The sequence below is a fragment of the Primulina tabacum genome, chromosome 10 (assembly GCF_025594145.1).
Source record: "Primulina tabacum isolate GXHZ01 chromosome 10, ASM2559414v2, whole genome shotgun sequence".
Taxonomy (NCBI): domain Eukaryota; kingdom Viridiplantae; phylum Streptophyta; class Magnoliopsida; order Lamiales; family Gesneriaceae; genus Primulina; species Primulina tabacum.
In genome coordinates this window covers 35,627,743-35,645,570 of record NC_134559.1, presented here as the reverse complement: position 1 = coordinate 35,645,570, position 17,828 = coordinate 35,627,743, and the positions used below count along the sequence as shown (strand labels likewise).

The following is a 17,828-nucleotide window of genomic DNA, read 5'->3' as shown; positions in this document are numbered from 1 at the left end:
TTGTTTCTGATTAATTAAGCGACGGTATAATATCGATAGGTTGAAGGAAGCTTTCCTATTAATTAATTAATGATTAAAAATTATAAAGAATCTCATGTAGGCTAGCTCATTATCTTAATTAGATTCAACAAATTATAATTTGACATATCCAGACACTCAACTTCCTTTTATTTTTTCAATCAAACCGTACCACTAAATATTAAATAATTTTTTTAAACAAATACAATAATAAGAGAAATTATTTTTATAAAGATAAATAAAAAATATTTTATAAATCGAGAATTTAATTTTCATTTAAAAAATAATGGTGAACCATTGGAATTATATATGAATATTAATATGAAAGAAATGCTTTGAACCTAAATTTAATCTCATTGGAATTGATCTCTCGATAATGCAATGCGCAGCAAAGGTAGTTGAAGGGAAATCTTACTTCCGATTTTAATTGATATATTTTATAGATTTAAATTATTTTTCTAATATTATGTTTCTTTGTTGATCTAATTGAGTTTAATATTTAATATGATTTTATCTTTCCTAGATGATGAGATAATCATTCAAATATATTTAAGATATGTTATCTATTGATGAGATATGATATTGGTATTTAAAAAGAGTTTATTCCTAATAAAACTCTTATATTCCATTGTGCTATAGGTTTCCTTATGTTGGTAAAACTCTACATCTATAAATAAGAGACTAAGGACATCATTGATGCTCTCTCCTCCTCGGTCAATATTCACTCACGTGTGCACGTTCAGAATTTCAGAGAAAATCCTATTCAAGAGACGTGATGTGCTTTGAAGAGTGGTGATAGCGTATTGCCGTGAATGTTGAGAACATCTGCGGACAACATCTGTGAAAAAGTTGGCCGAATACTGTTTCTCATGGATCTCCTTTTAGCAACACGTTTTGCTTTTTTGTTTTAGTTTTATTCTGGTTATTTGTTTTAGAAAACATTTGTTTTCTCAACTTGTTGAGGAAAATTGATTTTAGTGAGAATCACTAGTGATTGGTTTTTGTAAACGATTGGTTTTTCTAGTGATTAATTTTTGTCATAAGGCACCGCACAAGTATTTATACTTGTGCAAATTTACTCTTGTCCATCTATTTATTTAAAGTCAATTTGTTGTTTAAAATATAATATTCCGCTGCATGTTGTCCGAGATGTTGTAACATCTGGCACAACACTTAATTCTGATTAAACACAAATTCACTATCTTATATCCTATTCTGAAATTGTTATTAAGTTTAGCATCTATCGAACAAAATAATTTCTAACAAGTGGTATCAGAGCCTTCTCTTGATATACTAAGTGCTGATTCTGGTTTTTGTTTTGTTTGACATATATTAATCAAATGGACACATAACTTGCAAACGCAGCACTTTGACCACCAGTCCTAGATGGTACCAATTACAACCTCTGGAAGGTCAAAATCAGATACTTCATAAAATCCATAGATGAACGGGCATGGCAGCGTGTCATCAATGGATGGACTTCACCTAGAGTGACAGATCAAGATGGTGACAGCTTGCCAAAGCCTGAAATTGATTGGACTACTGATGAAGTGCAAAGTTTAAACAACAACTCAAAGGCCTTGAATGCAATCTTTACGTCGGTTGACATGAATATGTTCAGTCTGGTCACAAACTGTACTTCGGCTAAAAGTGCATGGGATATCCTCCAAAGACACTTCGAACCTTTGAGATGAACATAGACATGCAGAAGAAGGATAAAGGGAAGACTATTGCATTCCAAGCTTCAAATGACACCTACAATGACCTCCTCTCAAGAAGTCAATGAATCAGATCTTTGTGAGGACTCCATCTCATTTATCACAAAGAAATTCGGGGATTACTTGAAAAGAATTAGAGATAAGAAGAAGGATGCACAACCCTCAAAATTTCCGATTCATCCTGCACCTGAAAGACCAGAAAGGTTTCTTGCCAAGCAACAATCTCAACGAAGGAATGAAGGCAGAGAACAATTTAACTCAAAGAAGTATGATTCAGTACAGTGCAGAGAGTGTATGAGATTTGGCCACTATGCAAATGAATGTGCTAACAGATTGCGAAAGAACAAAGGCTACAATGTGTCTCTAAGCGATAAAGAATCTGATGAGGAGGAGAAATCCAATGATGAAGACAATCATACCTCCTTGACTGCGTTATTGACAGAAAATCGCAGGATGCAAGTGAATCCTTTAGGTGTTGCCCTAGGTGTTGCCACACCTGGCCGCAACATCTGCAAAAAATCAGTGCATCTGAAATGCACAACTTCTGGAAATTCGAGTGGAGATGATGAATCAGAGGCTGATGATGAAGAGATGACACTTGAGAGTGTTCAAAAGCTTTATGAAGAATTGTTTGAGGATTGGACTAAAAGAAACAAGCTTAACTCCACTCTTGTAAAGGAAAATACTGATCTAAGAGCCGTGGTTGCCAAACTTGAAGTAATTCCGAGCAAAAAGGACTTAGAACTGGGAAAGATCAAAGAAGAACTTCAAAAGGCAACTGAAACCTTGTCCAAGTTTAATTCGAGCACATCAAAGCTCGAATCCATACTTTCGAATGGAAGAGATGACAAGAAGGGTCTAGGGTTCAAAGACAGTGTGCATGAAACTGGTGAATCATCAAACTCCACTATCTTTGTGAAAGGAAAAACTGAAACATTCACACCGCCACAACCTACACCTTCAACCAAAAGCTTTCCACCGAAAAGACAATCCACTGCACCTGTTTCTAAGAAGAGAAAACGAAGGTATGTATGCCATTACTGCTTTAAGCCTGGACATATCAGGCCATATTGTTTTAAACTCAGGGACGACCGCATGAACCAAAAGTCAAGTCGAATGTTGCCTCAAATGTTGCACAACACCTTCGGCAACACCTCCAAGAATCGACCTACAGTAAGGCAAGTTTGGGTACCAAAGGTAAAAATTCACTGTAATGTTGTTTATACTTCATTAAAAACTAACACTGCGGGTTACTGGTACTTTGATAGTTGAAGCTCACGCCATATGACAGGGTCAAGAGAATATCTCATCAATTACATTAAACAAAAATGTGGCAGAGTAACCTATGGAGGGGGAGCTAAAGGAAAAATTGTTGGAAAGGGAACTTTGAATGTCGAAGGACTACCAAAGCTCCACAATGTGCTCCATGTTGAAGGGCTAACCTCAAATTTGATAAGCATAAGTCAATTATGCGATGATAATTTGCATGTCAAGTTTAATAAGTATGTGTGTGAAGTTTATAATGAATCTAACATGTGCATCATGACAGGTACAAGGTCCTCAGACAATTGCTACCAAATTGGTGAAGAACTGTCGTGCAAACAGGCACAAATCACTGAACTTGAACTTTGGCATCAGAAACTCGGCAATGTTAATTTCAAAACCTTGAAGAATCTGAGTAAATACAAGGCAGTACGAGGTATGCCAAATATTTCATCTGGAATACCCTATGTGTGCGGTGAGTGTCAAAAAGGTAAACAGACTCGCGTGTCACACCCGGTGTTGGCAACATCTGGGACAACACGCTGTCTGGAGTTACTTCACATGGATCTTATGGGTCCTATGGAAGTCGAAAGCTTTGGAGGTAAGAAATTTTCTTTCGTATGTGTTGATGATTTCTCACGATTTTCATGGGTTAGTTTTATTAGGGAGAAATCAGATACCTTCAGTACGTTTAAAAAACTGTTCACAAGAATCACAAACTTTCATAGTTTGAAGGTAAGAAGAATCAGGACTGACCATGATAAGGAATTTGAGAATTCTTCATTCTCATCATTTTGTGACAGGAAAGGTATCTCACACGAATTTTCGGCACCAAAAACTACACAACAGAATGGAATTGCCGAACGCAAAAACAGAACACTTCAAGAAATGGAAAGGGTGATGCTGACATCAAAGAATATATCAAAGCGTTTTTGTGCAGAGGCCCTAAATACAGCTTGCCATATCTCAAACAGAGTGTATTTGAGAAGTGGCTTAACCATGACATCTTATGAGATAATCATGGGAAAGAAGCCTAACCTCAAATATTTTCATATTTTTGGATGCATCTGTTACACTTTAAATGACAGGGATCAACTTGCTAAATTCGATTCAAAGAGTGATAAGTGTCTGTTTTTAGGATATACCACTAATAGTCGAGCCTATCGTATGTTTAATCTAAGAACAAGGACTATTGTGGAATCAATTAATGTTTTTTTTTGATGATTGTGCAGAAATCAAGAAGAAAACTGCTGAAGATGACGTTGATGATCTTCTGGAAAATCCGACCATACTGAAAAATGCAGGTGTGGCCCCAGATGTTGAAACACATAGCACAACATGTGACATTGAAGTCACCGAATTTGAGGACGAAGCAAATAGTGATGATGACACAGCAAATGATGGACAGAATATACCGACTAAGATTCAGAAAAATCATACATCATGTTAAATAATTGGAAGTGTGCAAGGTGAAGTCCAAACTTGAAAGAAAGAGAAAGTCAATTACCGAAAAATGGCTGGACTTATATCCATGAGCTCGGCTTACTCACATGTTAGATTTTCATGTTTTGTATCTCAATGTGAACCTAAAAATGTTGACGAAGCCTTAAAAGATGAGTTTTGGGTCAACGCTATGCATGATGAGCTTGATGAATTCGTTCGAAATGAGGTGTGGGATCTGGTTCCACCTCCTGACAACGTCAATATAATTGGAACTAGATGGATTTTTAAAAATAAAACCGATGAGTCAGGGAACATCATTCGAAACAAAGCAAGGTTGGTTGCTCAAGGGTACACACCGGTTAAGGGGGTTGATTTTGATGAGACCTTTGCTCATGTTGCCCACATTGAGTCAATCCAGCTTCTGTTATCCATTGCATGCTACATGAAAATCAAATTATTTCAAATGGACGTCAAAAGTGCATTCTTGAATGGTACCTTGTGTGAGGAAGCATATGTTAGACAGCCTAAAGGATTTGAAGATCCACATAATTTGAATCATGTGTACAAGTTGAAAAAGGCTCTTTACGATTTGAAGCAAGCAGCACGTGCATGGTATGACAGATTAACAGAATATCTTCTTGAAATTGGCATCAAACGAGGTGAGGTAGACAATACTCTTTTTATTCAGAAATCCAAAGGTGAGATACTTATTTGTCAAGTTTATGTTGATGATATAATCTTTGGTTCCTCATCTCAAAAGCATGCTGATAATTTTGTTGTGTGCATGTCATCCACATTCGAAATGAGCATGCTTGGTGAGCTACGTTTCTTTCTTGGTTTGCAAATCAAACAAATGCATGATGGCATCTTTTTGTGTCAAAGTAAGTATGCTAAAAACTTGATAAAGAAATTTGCTAATGAAAACACCAAGCACATGAAGACACCTATGGGCTCAAATGAAAAATTATCCAAAGATGATGCTGCCGAAAATGTTGACAATACTTTATACCGTAGCATCATAGGTAGCCTCCTTTATTTGAAAGCCAGTCGACCTGACATCATGTTTAGTGTATGCTTATGTGCTAGATATCAATCTAATCCTAAGATCTCCCATTTGAAAGCTGTGAAGCGTATTCTTCGCTACATAGCAGGCACAATTGAATTAGGACTATGGTACACTCAAGAAATCAACTCGAACTTAGTAGGTTTTTCTGATGCTGATTGGGCTGGTGATTTAGATGATAGGAAGAGTACACCTGGAGGTTGCTTTTATCTTGGAAATAATTTGATCTCTTGGCATAGTAGGAAACAAAATTGTGTGTCACTCTCAATTGCTGAATCTGAATATGTAGCAGCTGGGAGTTGTTGTTCTCAACTTTTATGGATGAATCAAATGATAGAAGATTATGGGCTTAAGAGTGAACCCGTAGTGGTGTACTGTGACAATTCTAGTGCAATAAACATTTCGAAAAATCCAGTACAACACTCTCGAACTAAACACATTGACATTCGTCATCACTTTATTCGAGATCTAGTAGAGAAAGTATTGATTCAGATAGAATTTGTTGATACAAATAACCAATTGGCTGACATATTTACAAAAGCATTAGACTTTGAGAGATTCTCCAATCTTAGGAAATCTCTCAGCATGTGTTCTGTCTGATCATTCATAGATGTTGTCTCAGATGTCACAACATCTCGGACAATATCTAACATGCATGTGTATTTTTAGGACTTAGACATTCTGCATTTTCATGCATTCTGTGACATGATGTGTTGGAATGATGTTGCGTAATCTTCTGTTACACTTACAATTCCTTATTCTATATTTTATTTAACACACTTGGACATGCAAAATATTGTATTTGAGTCACTAAGTAGTGAAGGATAATCATGTACATCATGAGTTTGTCCCATGTGAAAGGTGATTTGAGTAGATTGAAAATATTTATAAACATGTTCTGTATCAGAAGAAAAGATTGGAAAAAGCTACCTAAAAGAGTCCAATGAAGACTGTGCTTTTAGTGTGGGAGCTACCTCTTCTGAATTCAATGCAAAGAATCAAAATAGAAGAATTGGAAAAAACTACCTAGAGGAGTCCAAAAGAAGACCGTTCTTCTAGTGTGAGAGCTACCTCTTCTATGATCTGAAAATGGTTAGTCCCTAAGTGTGAGGAAAAATCAAAAATAATTTTTAGGAATTGGAAGTGTTGCCGAAGATGTTGCCAACATTTGTGACAACACCTCATCTGTAAACATATCTCATACTTGTTTCATGTTCTTAATTTTGTTACATTCTGTTATTAGGCATAAATAGGTCATGAATAAACATATCATCATGAATATTGCTGTGCCAAAAGGACATGAATATTTCAACAAAGTAAAATCCGGTGAAAATCCATACATTGCGACAGTCTCTAATTTATGTGAACATTGATGTCTAGTGGGGCTAAAGGTCGATGTGGAGTTATTTCTGGATATTTTGAACAGTTTTTAGTATCAAATTGTCTCAGTAATATCTTAAAAGGTGTTAAGCTCCTAAACAGTGCCGTTATTTTCTTACCGTTGGAGAAATTCTGTGGAGTGAATCATTTTTTTCACTGTTTGGGTTCATTTGATTGTTTGATTTTGTTACCATTGTACTGATCATTCATACTTATCTCATATATTTACACCGCCTAATTTATCATTATCTGCTTAATTATCTCTCAAATTTCCGTACCATCTTCTCGCAATTTCTCTCTGCAAAACTTTTCCCCCAAAATTGTCGATTCGTCTCTTTGCTTGAAACTTATCTCGTGAAAATTGCAGGAAAGGGCTTTGATCCCCACGATATCCGAAGCAAAATGGGCCATACAGAGGATGTTTCCTCACCTCCCGCAACATCTGCTACAACACCTTCTGTCCAGAACATGCAGATCATTCCTGCTGCTCTAATGCCCAACCCTCTGGAAGTTATTGCTTCCGGTGAACTTGGGAATGCTTTTGATATTGATAATCCACCAATCATGCAGGTGTTTGATCCTCCGCGCCAGCACGTTTGTCGCTCCAAAAGACAGGCAGGGTATAACCCTGATTTGACCACCTCAAAGCGATTCCGTCGAAAAGGTGAGGGGACGAGCCGACCTTCACTTGATGACCCTGAGCACACCTCAGGTGACGACTCTGCTGATGGAGACTATGAATTTGTGGCCCGTACGAAGAGAATTCCTTCGTCCTCAGCCAGCATTGATTCCTCCGATGACTCCACTAATTCTTCACCGCCTCCTCCTCCACCAATGTCCTCACCACCTCGTGATGAGAAAATTACGTTGGTCCAATTTATGGCCAACCTCAAATGCCAACAAGCTGCTCGACAATCTGTCCCAAATGTTTCTGAAGACTCCAATGCCTCTGCTAATACCGTACCTGTTGATGCTCCTCCTCCTATGGATGTTGCTTCAGATGACGAGACCTCCTCGTACAACATCGACCTCAATGATTACGATTTGTCCAGCAGTTTCAAGAACATGTTTTATACCGAGGAGGCGTTTTCAAACTGGTCTCTTTACGCAAACCAGGCTCTTATTGAGGAACGAAATGCTGATATGGAAGCCTTCTCTCGCAACAATCTAATCGAGTTCCTCCAATCTCGTGGACTGTTATCTACTGTCTCTTCTGCGCTTCCCTATTGTGTAAGGTGGTTCTTGAATTCTACGCGAACCTTTCTTCCAGCGTCAGAGATGCGCGATCGCCCAAATTTGGACGAGGTTTTGTACGAAACAGGGTTTACAACTTTGAGCCACAGATCATCAATAATTATTATGGCACACCTGTAATTGCTGAAGGTCCTCCACCAGACTTTAATGATGTGATTTCCACCCTGACTGGTGGACTGATTAGCCAGTTCCCTGCACATCCCGAAAAGGTGTCGTCTTCCAATCTTACATCTCTATACTCAGTCCTTCACAAGATTGCCATTCGCAACTGGACTCCAACCACCAACACCATGGTGGTCACCAAGTCTCAGGCACTGACTCTTTTTGCTACTGGAAACTCCTCTTTGAACTTTGGGCGTTTGGTTTTTTACACTATTATGCAGTATGCCCATGGCGGCTTAAAGTCATCCAAGCTACCATTTCCCTCTCTTATTTATGGCATTTTAGAGTAACAAGGGTTCATTAAAGACATCACCGAACACTCCACACATGCCAGTGAGTTACTGAAAATCGTCCCTGCTCTCTTTAAGGGCAAACGTAAGATTGACCTTCCTTGGAACGCCTCTACCACAGTACCTCCTACCTCTCGGCCTTCTACATGTTCCACTTCTTTTCGACCAACAGATGGTTATCTGAAGATTCCCGTTGCTGGTGTTCAGGCTCATCTTGACCATGTTCTCAAAAGGATCTCCCAAGCTAAGGCGGACTTGGCATATTATGAGGATTTGGCTGCTGATCTCAAGCTCTTCTTGAACGAGGGTGTCTTTCCCGGACAAAAAGGGGGAGAGGATCAAACGGATGCTGCTGGTCCATTTGGGACCAAGGATTATGACAGTGCAGAGGATGACAGTGATGATGAAGAAGAGGATGAGGATGATTGAATGTGTTTTGTTTTTTTTCTGTTTCTAGTTCTTTTAGTGTTTAGAGGTGTTTTTCCGAATGTTACCAACTCTACTAACAACATTTTCTGATGTCTGTAGTTCGTTCAGGGGGAGAGAAATGATTTAACTCAGGGGGAGTTGATTTGAACTAAACAAAGAGAAATGATTTAACTCAAGGGGAATTGATTTGAACTAAACAAGGATAAATGTGTTTGATCTCATTTTGTCCAAGAAAGGCAAAAAGGGGGAGATTGAAGGGAAATCTTACTTTCGATTTTAATTGATATATTTTTTTGATTTAAATTATTTCCCTAATATTATGTTTCCTTGTTGATCTAATTGAGTTTAATATTTAATATGATTTTTCATTTCTTAGATAATGAGATAATCATTCAAATATATTTAAGATATGTTATCTATTGATGAGATATGATATTGGTGTTTAAAAAGAGTTTATTCCTAATAAAACTCTTATTTTCCATTGTGCTATAGGTTTTCTTATGGAGGTAAAACTCTACATCTATAAATAAGAGACCAAGGACATCATTGATACTCTCTCTTCCTCGGTCAATATTCATTCACGTGTGCACGTTCAGAATTTCAGAGAAAAACCTATTCAAGAGACGTGTTGTGTTTTAAAGAGTGGTGATAGCGTGTTGCCGTGAATGTTGAGAACATCTGCGGACAACATCTGTGAAGAAGTTGGCCGAAGACTGTTTCTCGTGGATCTCCTTTTAGCAACACGTTTTGCTTTTTCGTTTTAGTTTTATTCTGGTTATTTTGTTTTAGAAAGTATTTGTTTTCTCAACTTGTTGAGGAAATTGATTTTAGTGAGAATTACTAGTGATTGGTTTTTGTAAACGATTGGTTTTTCTAGTGATTAATTTTTGCCATAAGGCACCGCACAAGTATTATACTTGTGCAAATTTACTCTTGTCCATCTATTTATTTAAAGTCAATTTGTGGTTTAAAATATAATATTCCGCTGCATGTTGTCCGAGATGTTGTAACATCTGACATAACACTTAGTTCTGATTAAACACAAATTCACTATCTTATATCCTATTCTGATATTGTTATTAAGTTTAGCATCTGTCGAACAAAATAAGTTCTAACAGTAGTGATTAAGAAAACAAAATCTAACAGTACTCTTCTTTCTCGCTTTGGCTATCACTTCAAGAATCGTTTCAATTAATCGATTAAAGCACATTTTGAGTGAAGAGCTGCCTTTAGTATGCATGAAACCATTGGCAGCAAATTAAATTCCATCATATATATCAAAATTTGAGAATGGAAAATTTAAAAGCTATTATCTCACTCACCTCTTCAACCCCAATCTCGAGCTCTTGTTTCTTGGATATGATCAGGGAACCAAATTATGTTGGATAGTAGAGTTTTCAATAGCAAAGATCCTTCCAGTAATGCCATGATCTGATGACAAATTAATAAAAAAAATTACAAAATCAGACATTGTAAGAAATCAAATTACATTATTTATAAAATGGATATAAAGGTTGACCTGTTGAAAACCCCAATAGAAAGACATTTCTTCCAACATGCCTTTACCTTCAACATTGTATTGCCTTAGAATTTGGGAACGACATTATGCATTTTTAGGCGGAATTTGAAGATAATTTACCTTGTAAAAACACGTCGCCTTTGCTTAAGGGTTGGCAGTGTAACTCCGGTTGATTGTACAAATCTTCCCTGGGGTTTACTTTCTTGTTCATTGACAGACAACAATGGCATGTAACAGTGTCAAAATACATGCTAATGCATTTACGTTTCTCAACGAGCGTGGAGTTTAGCACACTCTGAGTCCGAAAGGATTTCTTGGCAACAGTAGCATCGTCTCAGCCTCCTTGGCCCGGAAAAACCGGCTATCCATGGTTTCCAAACCTCGGTACAAAGAACTGATCGGGCTTCCAATAATTGGTGCCTCCTGTGCTTCATAGTATTTAACGACGAGCCTTACAATGGTTCCTAGAGGCAACGTCAAGAAACTCAATAAAACATCAACCAACTTGTTTTCCACTTCAGCAAATAAAACTTTCTTCCTCTCTTTGATTACTAATATAGCTTCCACATACCACATGGAATTTCATTTTCTTGATTTTCGCCATGCTTAACGCTGAAACAAATGAGAATACATAAAGACAACTCCACCAAAGAGGGCAAGCCATATTACTATTGGATCTCGTTTTTCTCGTGCCCCAAACGCAGCGGAAGTTAAAATTTTTTTATTTTATTTTGACAATCAAAATATGTTTTGCTTTGGGCACTCGTATGTATTTATCATAAACATTCATAGGAAGTTTAATAATTTTATACCTTTCGTGATTAAATCACTTGACACCAACTGATCCGGTATGACGGATCTAGCTCTTGATGAATCATTACGAACTTTCTTCAAGAGATTCCTTTCTTTTCTTCTAATCAGGTCCACGACTGGATGATCTATTCCTCTTCCAATTTGCACTAGAAAATTGGGAGAAGTTTTACGTTGGAGATCAAGGTTTGAGAGACGGCTCAACCTTTTTCCCTACAAGGAGGTGGCCGAAATTTTTAGAGAGAGAAGAGAGTGATTTTCGAAAATCACTATGGAGAGGGAGGCTAGGGTTTTTCAAAAATTGTGAATAAATTGTGGTTAACCCTAAGCCTAATACACATATTTATAAGCATAAGGCCCATTAATTAATTTAAATACTTAATGGGCTTAATCAATTAATTATTCTAGTCCAACTAGTTTAATTAATTAATCTTTTAAAGTCCAATTAAGAACCTTAATAATATGTATGTTGGTCTTGTACTCATACAAGCCCATTATACATATACTCATTACATTTAATTTAAATCCCTTATAAATTCAACATTTGAATTTAATATTTAAATATAAATTCAACTCCTTGAATTTATCACCTCCAAAATTTAATATTTAATAAACTCAACTTTTGAGTTTAATAAATTAAATCCACAAATTTTATAAATTCAACTCCTTGAATTTATTCTCTCCAAATTTCATAAATTCAACTTCTTGAATTTACTATCTCATAAATTCAACTCCTTGAATTTATTTTCTCAAAATTTAATTATCATAAATTCAATTCCTTGAATTTAATATATCATAATATAAATTCAACTCCTTGAATTTATTCTCTCAACGGGAACAAACGATCCAGTGCTTGTGTGACCCTCAATGGATCAGGGATACAGCTAGCCGTGGGTTCACAACTCTTTGTGATTCAGAATAATATTTGTTCTTATTCGGGCTTACCCTAGTAGCCCCATTCTTTTCATCAACACCTTGATTAAGAATGTCAAAACTCATTTCTGATTGCACCCATCGGATCATGATAAGAGCGTCTAGTAGCATCGCCCCATGATCCCCTAAGTATCACTGATAGTACCTGCAAGAACCAGTCGATTATGATTAGCATACAGTACGGTCCCTTCATCTCATATATCCCGATCGAATCTACAACCATTTGTTCATCGAGAGTTGCATAATAATTCGATAACTATGTGACACATATAAAAGTGGCATCGCGTGTACTATTGGAGAACTCCTTCTCCAACGTACATCTAATACTCTGGCCAGAGATTCAATGCACTATTATTACATCAGATCACATAGGATATCCACACCCGTAGGTGAGCGGTGAATCCCCGACTACAATGCACTGGCTCCTATATGTGTCGCAACTGTATCCCAACCTCGCCACTTGATGACTCTCCTGGAGCCGGTAAACGAGTCAAAGCACAGCCCTAGCATATAGAGCCTCAGTGTTGTCCCGGGTCGTAAGGACTAATGGTGTACAATCATAATCACGGACTTATCCTCTCGATGAATGATAACCACTTGGAAAGTCCGAGGGAGGGTTTTTCGATATAATCATCATATTACTACCCATTTGCATGTTTGGACATCTCCATGCCCTTACCAAGAAACGCAGTACACAACATCACAGATGTTAGTCTCGAGCTCAAGCGACCTTTATCCCTGATTTAGGCGGCTGAATTGACTAGAAACAAATTTAGAATATGCAGTGTTTACAAATGAGTTTCAACATCGAATTACGATTCATTTGTATTAAAGCATAATCAAGGACTTTATCTATGTTGTTTGTATGGGTATACAAATAAAGTATAACAAGACCATAAAAAGTTAAATTATATTAAAATAAAGATTGTTTATTTCACTTGAGTCAATAAATTCCCTAGCCAACCGTTGGCTTGCAGGGCATCTACTCTAACAATCTCCCACTTGCCCTAGAGCCAACTACCCATAACTTTAATCTCATTGCTTCGCGATGCTTATCAAACAATGGTCCTGGAAAGGGCTTTGTAAGTGGATCAGCAACATTATCTGCTGAGGGGACTCTTTCGACTGATATGTCTCCTTTTCCCACAATCTCCCGTATGATGTGGAACTTCTTCAGTACATGTTTGAATCGCTGATGAGACCTTGGTTCCTTTGCTTGTGCAATGGCACCAGTGTTGTCCCAGTACAATGGAACTGGATCAACTCCATTAGGAATAATGCCCAACTCTTGGACAAAACTCCTCATCCAAACTACCTCTTTTGCTGCAGCAGATGCAACAATGTATTCAACTTCAGTGGTGGAATCCGCAACGGTGTCTTGCTTGGAACCTTTCCAAGAGACAGCCGCACCATTAAGCATGAATATTGTTGCGTGTTTTATTGATTGCTCGCAAGCGCACGACGTCAAGTTATAGTAAAATGTATTTTTGAGTACAAGTGTCGATCCCACGAGGAATGTGTATATAAATGTATATTAGTACTTGTGATTAAAATAGTCTCGACTTTATTTAGAATAATTGACCGACGATTTTGGTTGGGATTAATTCTAGCAAGCGGACTAGGTCAAATTATAGTAAATGGACGAACGGTCCAAGTATCGATCCCACAGAGACTATTGTTTAATTACTAAGATTTAATTATTTTATTTAATCGAGGCAAACAATAACGAGCGATTTGATTATTATTTCAACTAAGTGAATTTTAAACTAATTTATGCTAATTTAATGGCTAAATCAAATATCAGAGAAGCTTGGAACTTGGGATTTTCAAATTTTAATAGAATGACCGGGAACTCACGACTAGGGGTGGGTACGGTACGGTATACCGTACCGAACTACGGTACCGTATACCGAATTTTCGGTATGAAAAAAATTCATACCGGTACCGTACCGAAACCGAAAACTTTATCGGTATACCGAAAAAATTGTCGGTATACCGAAATTTTTTCGGTATACCGAACTTAAATTTAAAAAATAATAATAATAAAAAATTATTTTCGGTATTTCGGTATATACCGAAATATCGAAAAAATACCGATTTTTTCGGTAAGTTCGGTATTTTTTCGGTACGGTTTTTCGGTATTTCGGTATTTTTTCCCACCCCTACTCACGACGGTAACAAACTCTGATTAGATTCAAGCACTGGAATTATTCAACGAGCAATTATTCGAAGTCACGATGCAACCATCCAATTTAATTATAAATCTATTTCTAGCATTTATAATCCTATTTTCATTTAACAGTCCAATTATTTCTAATTGAATTTAATTAAACAAAAACGCATGCATCAACGATAGAATTACAGCTGTCGCCTAAAATCGCACACTGAAACCGAATACTATTTCTAGTCGGTTTAACCGTGTGTTGATTAATATTTTTGAAGCTAAATTCAATCTATTACCTTTCGAGTCAAGATCGAACGACAAACATGCAAATAATTGGCAAGATTAAAAGCACGAAAATTATGCAAACATTAATCAATAACACGACTAATTTCATAAATCAAACAACCCAATGAATAAACAAAAATCAATCGTTTGTCCCTATCGTGGTGTAACGCCCCAGATTCGACGACTATCCTCACTGTATCAAGACGGGTCTTTCCAGCGTGCTTATGTCCTCACTCACACGCACCCTGAGAAACTTCCCAGGAGTCACCCATCCCAAAATTACCCCAAGTCAAGCACGCTTAACTTTGGAGTTCTTATGTGATGAGCTACCGAAAAGAAGATGCACCTTCGTGATATGAGTAGCACAAATCAAATCTTTTAAGCCCTCTTCAACTGTACAGTCCATTACATTGAAGAGTCTCGGAATCCTTCTCATTCCCGTGTGGGTCGGTTCATTCATGTTCCCTCCACCTAGAAGCCTACCAGGAGCCGCTCATTGTCCGTGCAACTGATGGCACCGGCGATCACCCCCCGCCCTCTTCGGCCCCGGGCCTCACATGCCCACCAGCTTCCGCTTGGTTCGTCCCCGAACCACACCGTACTAAGAGAGGTCGGCTCTGATACCAACTGTAACGCCCCAGATTTGACGACTATCCTTACTGTATCAAGACGGGTCTTTCCAGCGTGCTTATGTCCTCACTCACACGCACCCTGGGAATCTTCCCAGGAGGTCACCCATCCCAAAATTGCCCCAAGTCAAGCACGCTTAACTTTGGAGTTCTTATGTGGTAAGCTACCGAAAAGAAGATGCACCTTCGTGATATGAGTGGCACAAATCAAATCTTTTAAGCTCTCTTCAACTGTACAGTCCATTACATTGAACAGTCTCGGAATCCTTCTCATTCCCGTGTGGGTCGGTTCATTCATGTTCCCTCCACCTAGAAGCCTGCCAGGAGCCGCTCATTGTCCGTGCAACTGATGCCACCGGCGATCATCCCCCGCCCTCTTCGGCCTCGGGCCTCACAGTAAAGTTGTCGTGCACACCGACCATTCAGCCTTGAAATACTTAATGTCTAAAAAGGATGCGAAACCAAGGCTAATTCGTTGGATTCTTCTGTTGCAGGAATTTGACCTGGAAATAATCGATAGGAAGGGCACAGAGAATCAAGTTGCAGATCATCTTTCTCGTTTGGAAAACCCGATTCAAAGCAATGACATTATTCGAGACAGTTTTCCAGATGAGCAATTCTTTGAGATCACCAATCTGCCATGGTATGCTGATTTTGTTAACTATCTTTCAAGTAAGTTCATTCCTCCCCACTTTACTTATCAGCAAAAGAAGAAATTTTTCTCCGATTTGAAATATTATTTGTGGGAGGATCCTTATTTGTTTAGAATATGTGCAGACGGTATAATCCGTAGATGTGTACCCCAGGAAGAGGTAAGTGAAATTTTGTTTTATTGTCATGCTGGTCCGGCTGGAGGCCACTTTGGGGCAACTAGAACTGCGTCCAAAGTCCTCCAGTCTTGTTTTTATTGGCCTACTTTATTTAAGGATGCGCATGAATATGTCACAAAATGTCCAGATTGTCAGCGAACAGGTAATAGCGAACAGGTAATATCTCTAGGAGACATGAATTACCTCTCAATAATATTCTTGTGTGTGAATTATTTGATGTGTGGGGTATCGATTTCATGGGTCCGTTCCCGGTTTCTTTTGGGAACAAGTATATTTTGGTGGCTGTAGACTACGTGTCTAAGTGGGTGGAAGCAAGTGCATGCAAAACTAATGATTCTAGGGTTGTCGTTCAATTTCTTATGAAAAATATTTTCTCACGTTTTGGCACACCTAGAGCCATTATCATCGATGGGGGTACTCATTTTTGTAATCGTCAGTTTGACAGTCTGTTGGCTAAGTATGGGGTCCGACATAAGGTGGCAACACCTTACCACCCCCAAACTAGTGACCAAGTCGAGGTTTCGAACCGAGAACTTAAACGCATTCTTGAGAAGACTATCGGTGCTTCGAGGAAAGAATGGTCTAGGAAACTCGACGATGCACTATGGGCATACAGCACCGCTTTTAAAACTCCCATTGGCATGTCCCCTTTCAAATTATTGTATGGAAAGTCATGTCACCTACCTGTAGAACTTGAACATAAGGCTTATTGGGCTACTAAATTTCTGAATTTTGATGCTAAAGCCACAGGTGACGAGAGAGTGCTGCAGCTAAATGAATTGGATGAGTTTAGGTTGGAGGCGTATGAGAATGCCAAGCTTTACAAGGAGAAAACCAAACGTTGGCATGATCAGAACATTGTTCATCGAGAATTTGTGGTGGGACAACAGGTATTGTTATATAATTCTCGACTGAAGTTGATGCCAGGTAAGTTGCGTTCACGGTGGTCAGGACCCTACACCATCACGCAAGTTTTCCCTTATGGGACAGTGGAGATCACTAGCGAAGCAACTGGAACATTTAAAGTGAATGGGCATAGGCTGAAGGTTTATCATGGTGGTGCTATGCCAGACGAACCGATCACCGTGGCTCTGCAGAACCCATAATGAATAGGGGAGTAAAGTCGGGCTATAGACTATAAATTTGGCGCTTGCTGGGAGGCAACCCAGTGTTTAGTTTTATTTTTCTTTCATACGTTTAGTTTATTTTATTTGTTCTAATTTACTTTCTTTTTGTTTTTTCTCGCATTGTTCGTGAGTTAATCTCAGTGAATGGTGGTGCAGGTAATTTATCTACTGGCGGTGGAATTTCTCAAGTGTGGGAGAATCTATCAGGGCGATCGGTTTCAAAACCACAAATTGACCAGGGAAGTTTCTGTACAATTCTTGCATCTTGTGTGCTTGATTGAGTTTCAAATTTCATGTATAGATCTATAGAATTGTACATTTATGGCATCGCATTTGGGTTTGGTTCGTATAAAAAAATAAATAAATAAATAAAAATTCGTTTTCTGATACCGAGTCTGAACAGACCCTACCCCGGACCCCTACACGGGGTCCGTGTACTTAACCTTCAAAAATGCCAGATTCCAGAGTCTCCACGGACATCGCCCAGGACCTCTACACGGGGTCCATGTCT

At 38.2% G+C, this 17,828-nt stretch overlaps 1 protein-coding gene across 1 annotated transcript; it reads left to right on the top strand.

Annotated features, from left to right (window-relative positions):
* Positions 1-16,354: 16,354 nt before the first annotated feature.
* Positions 16,355-17,296, top strand: LOC142505058 (uncharacterized). The gene has a single exon (XM_075617881.1). The coding sequence runs from the start codon at positions 16,427-16,429 to the stop codon at positions 17,294-17,296; it is 870 nt and encodes a 289-aa protein (XP_075473996.1). The 5' UTR covers positions 16,355-16,426.
* The last annotated feature ends 532 nt before the right edge of the window (positions 17,297-17,828 follow it).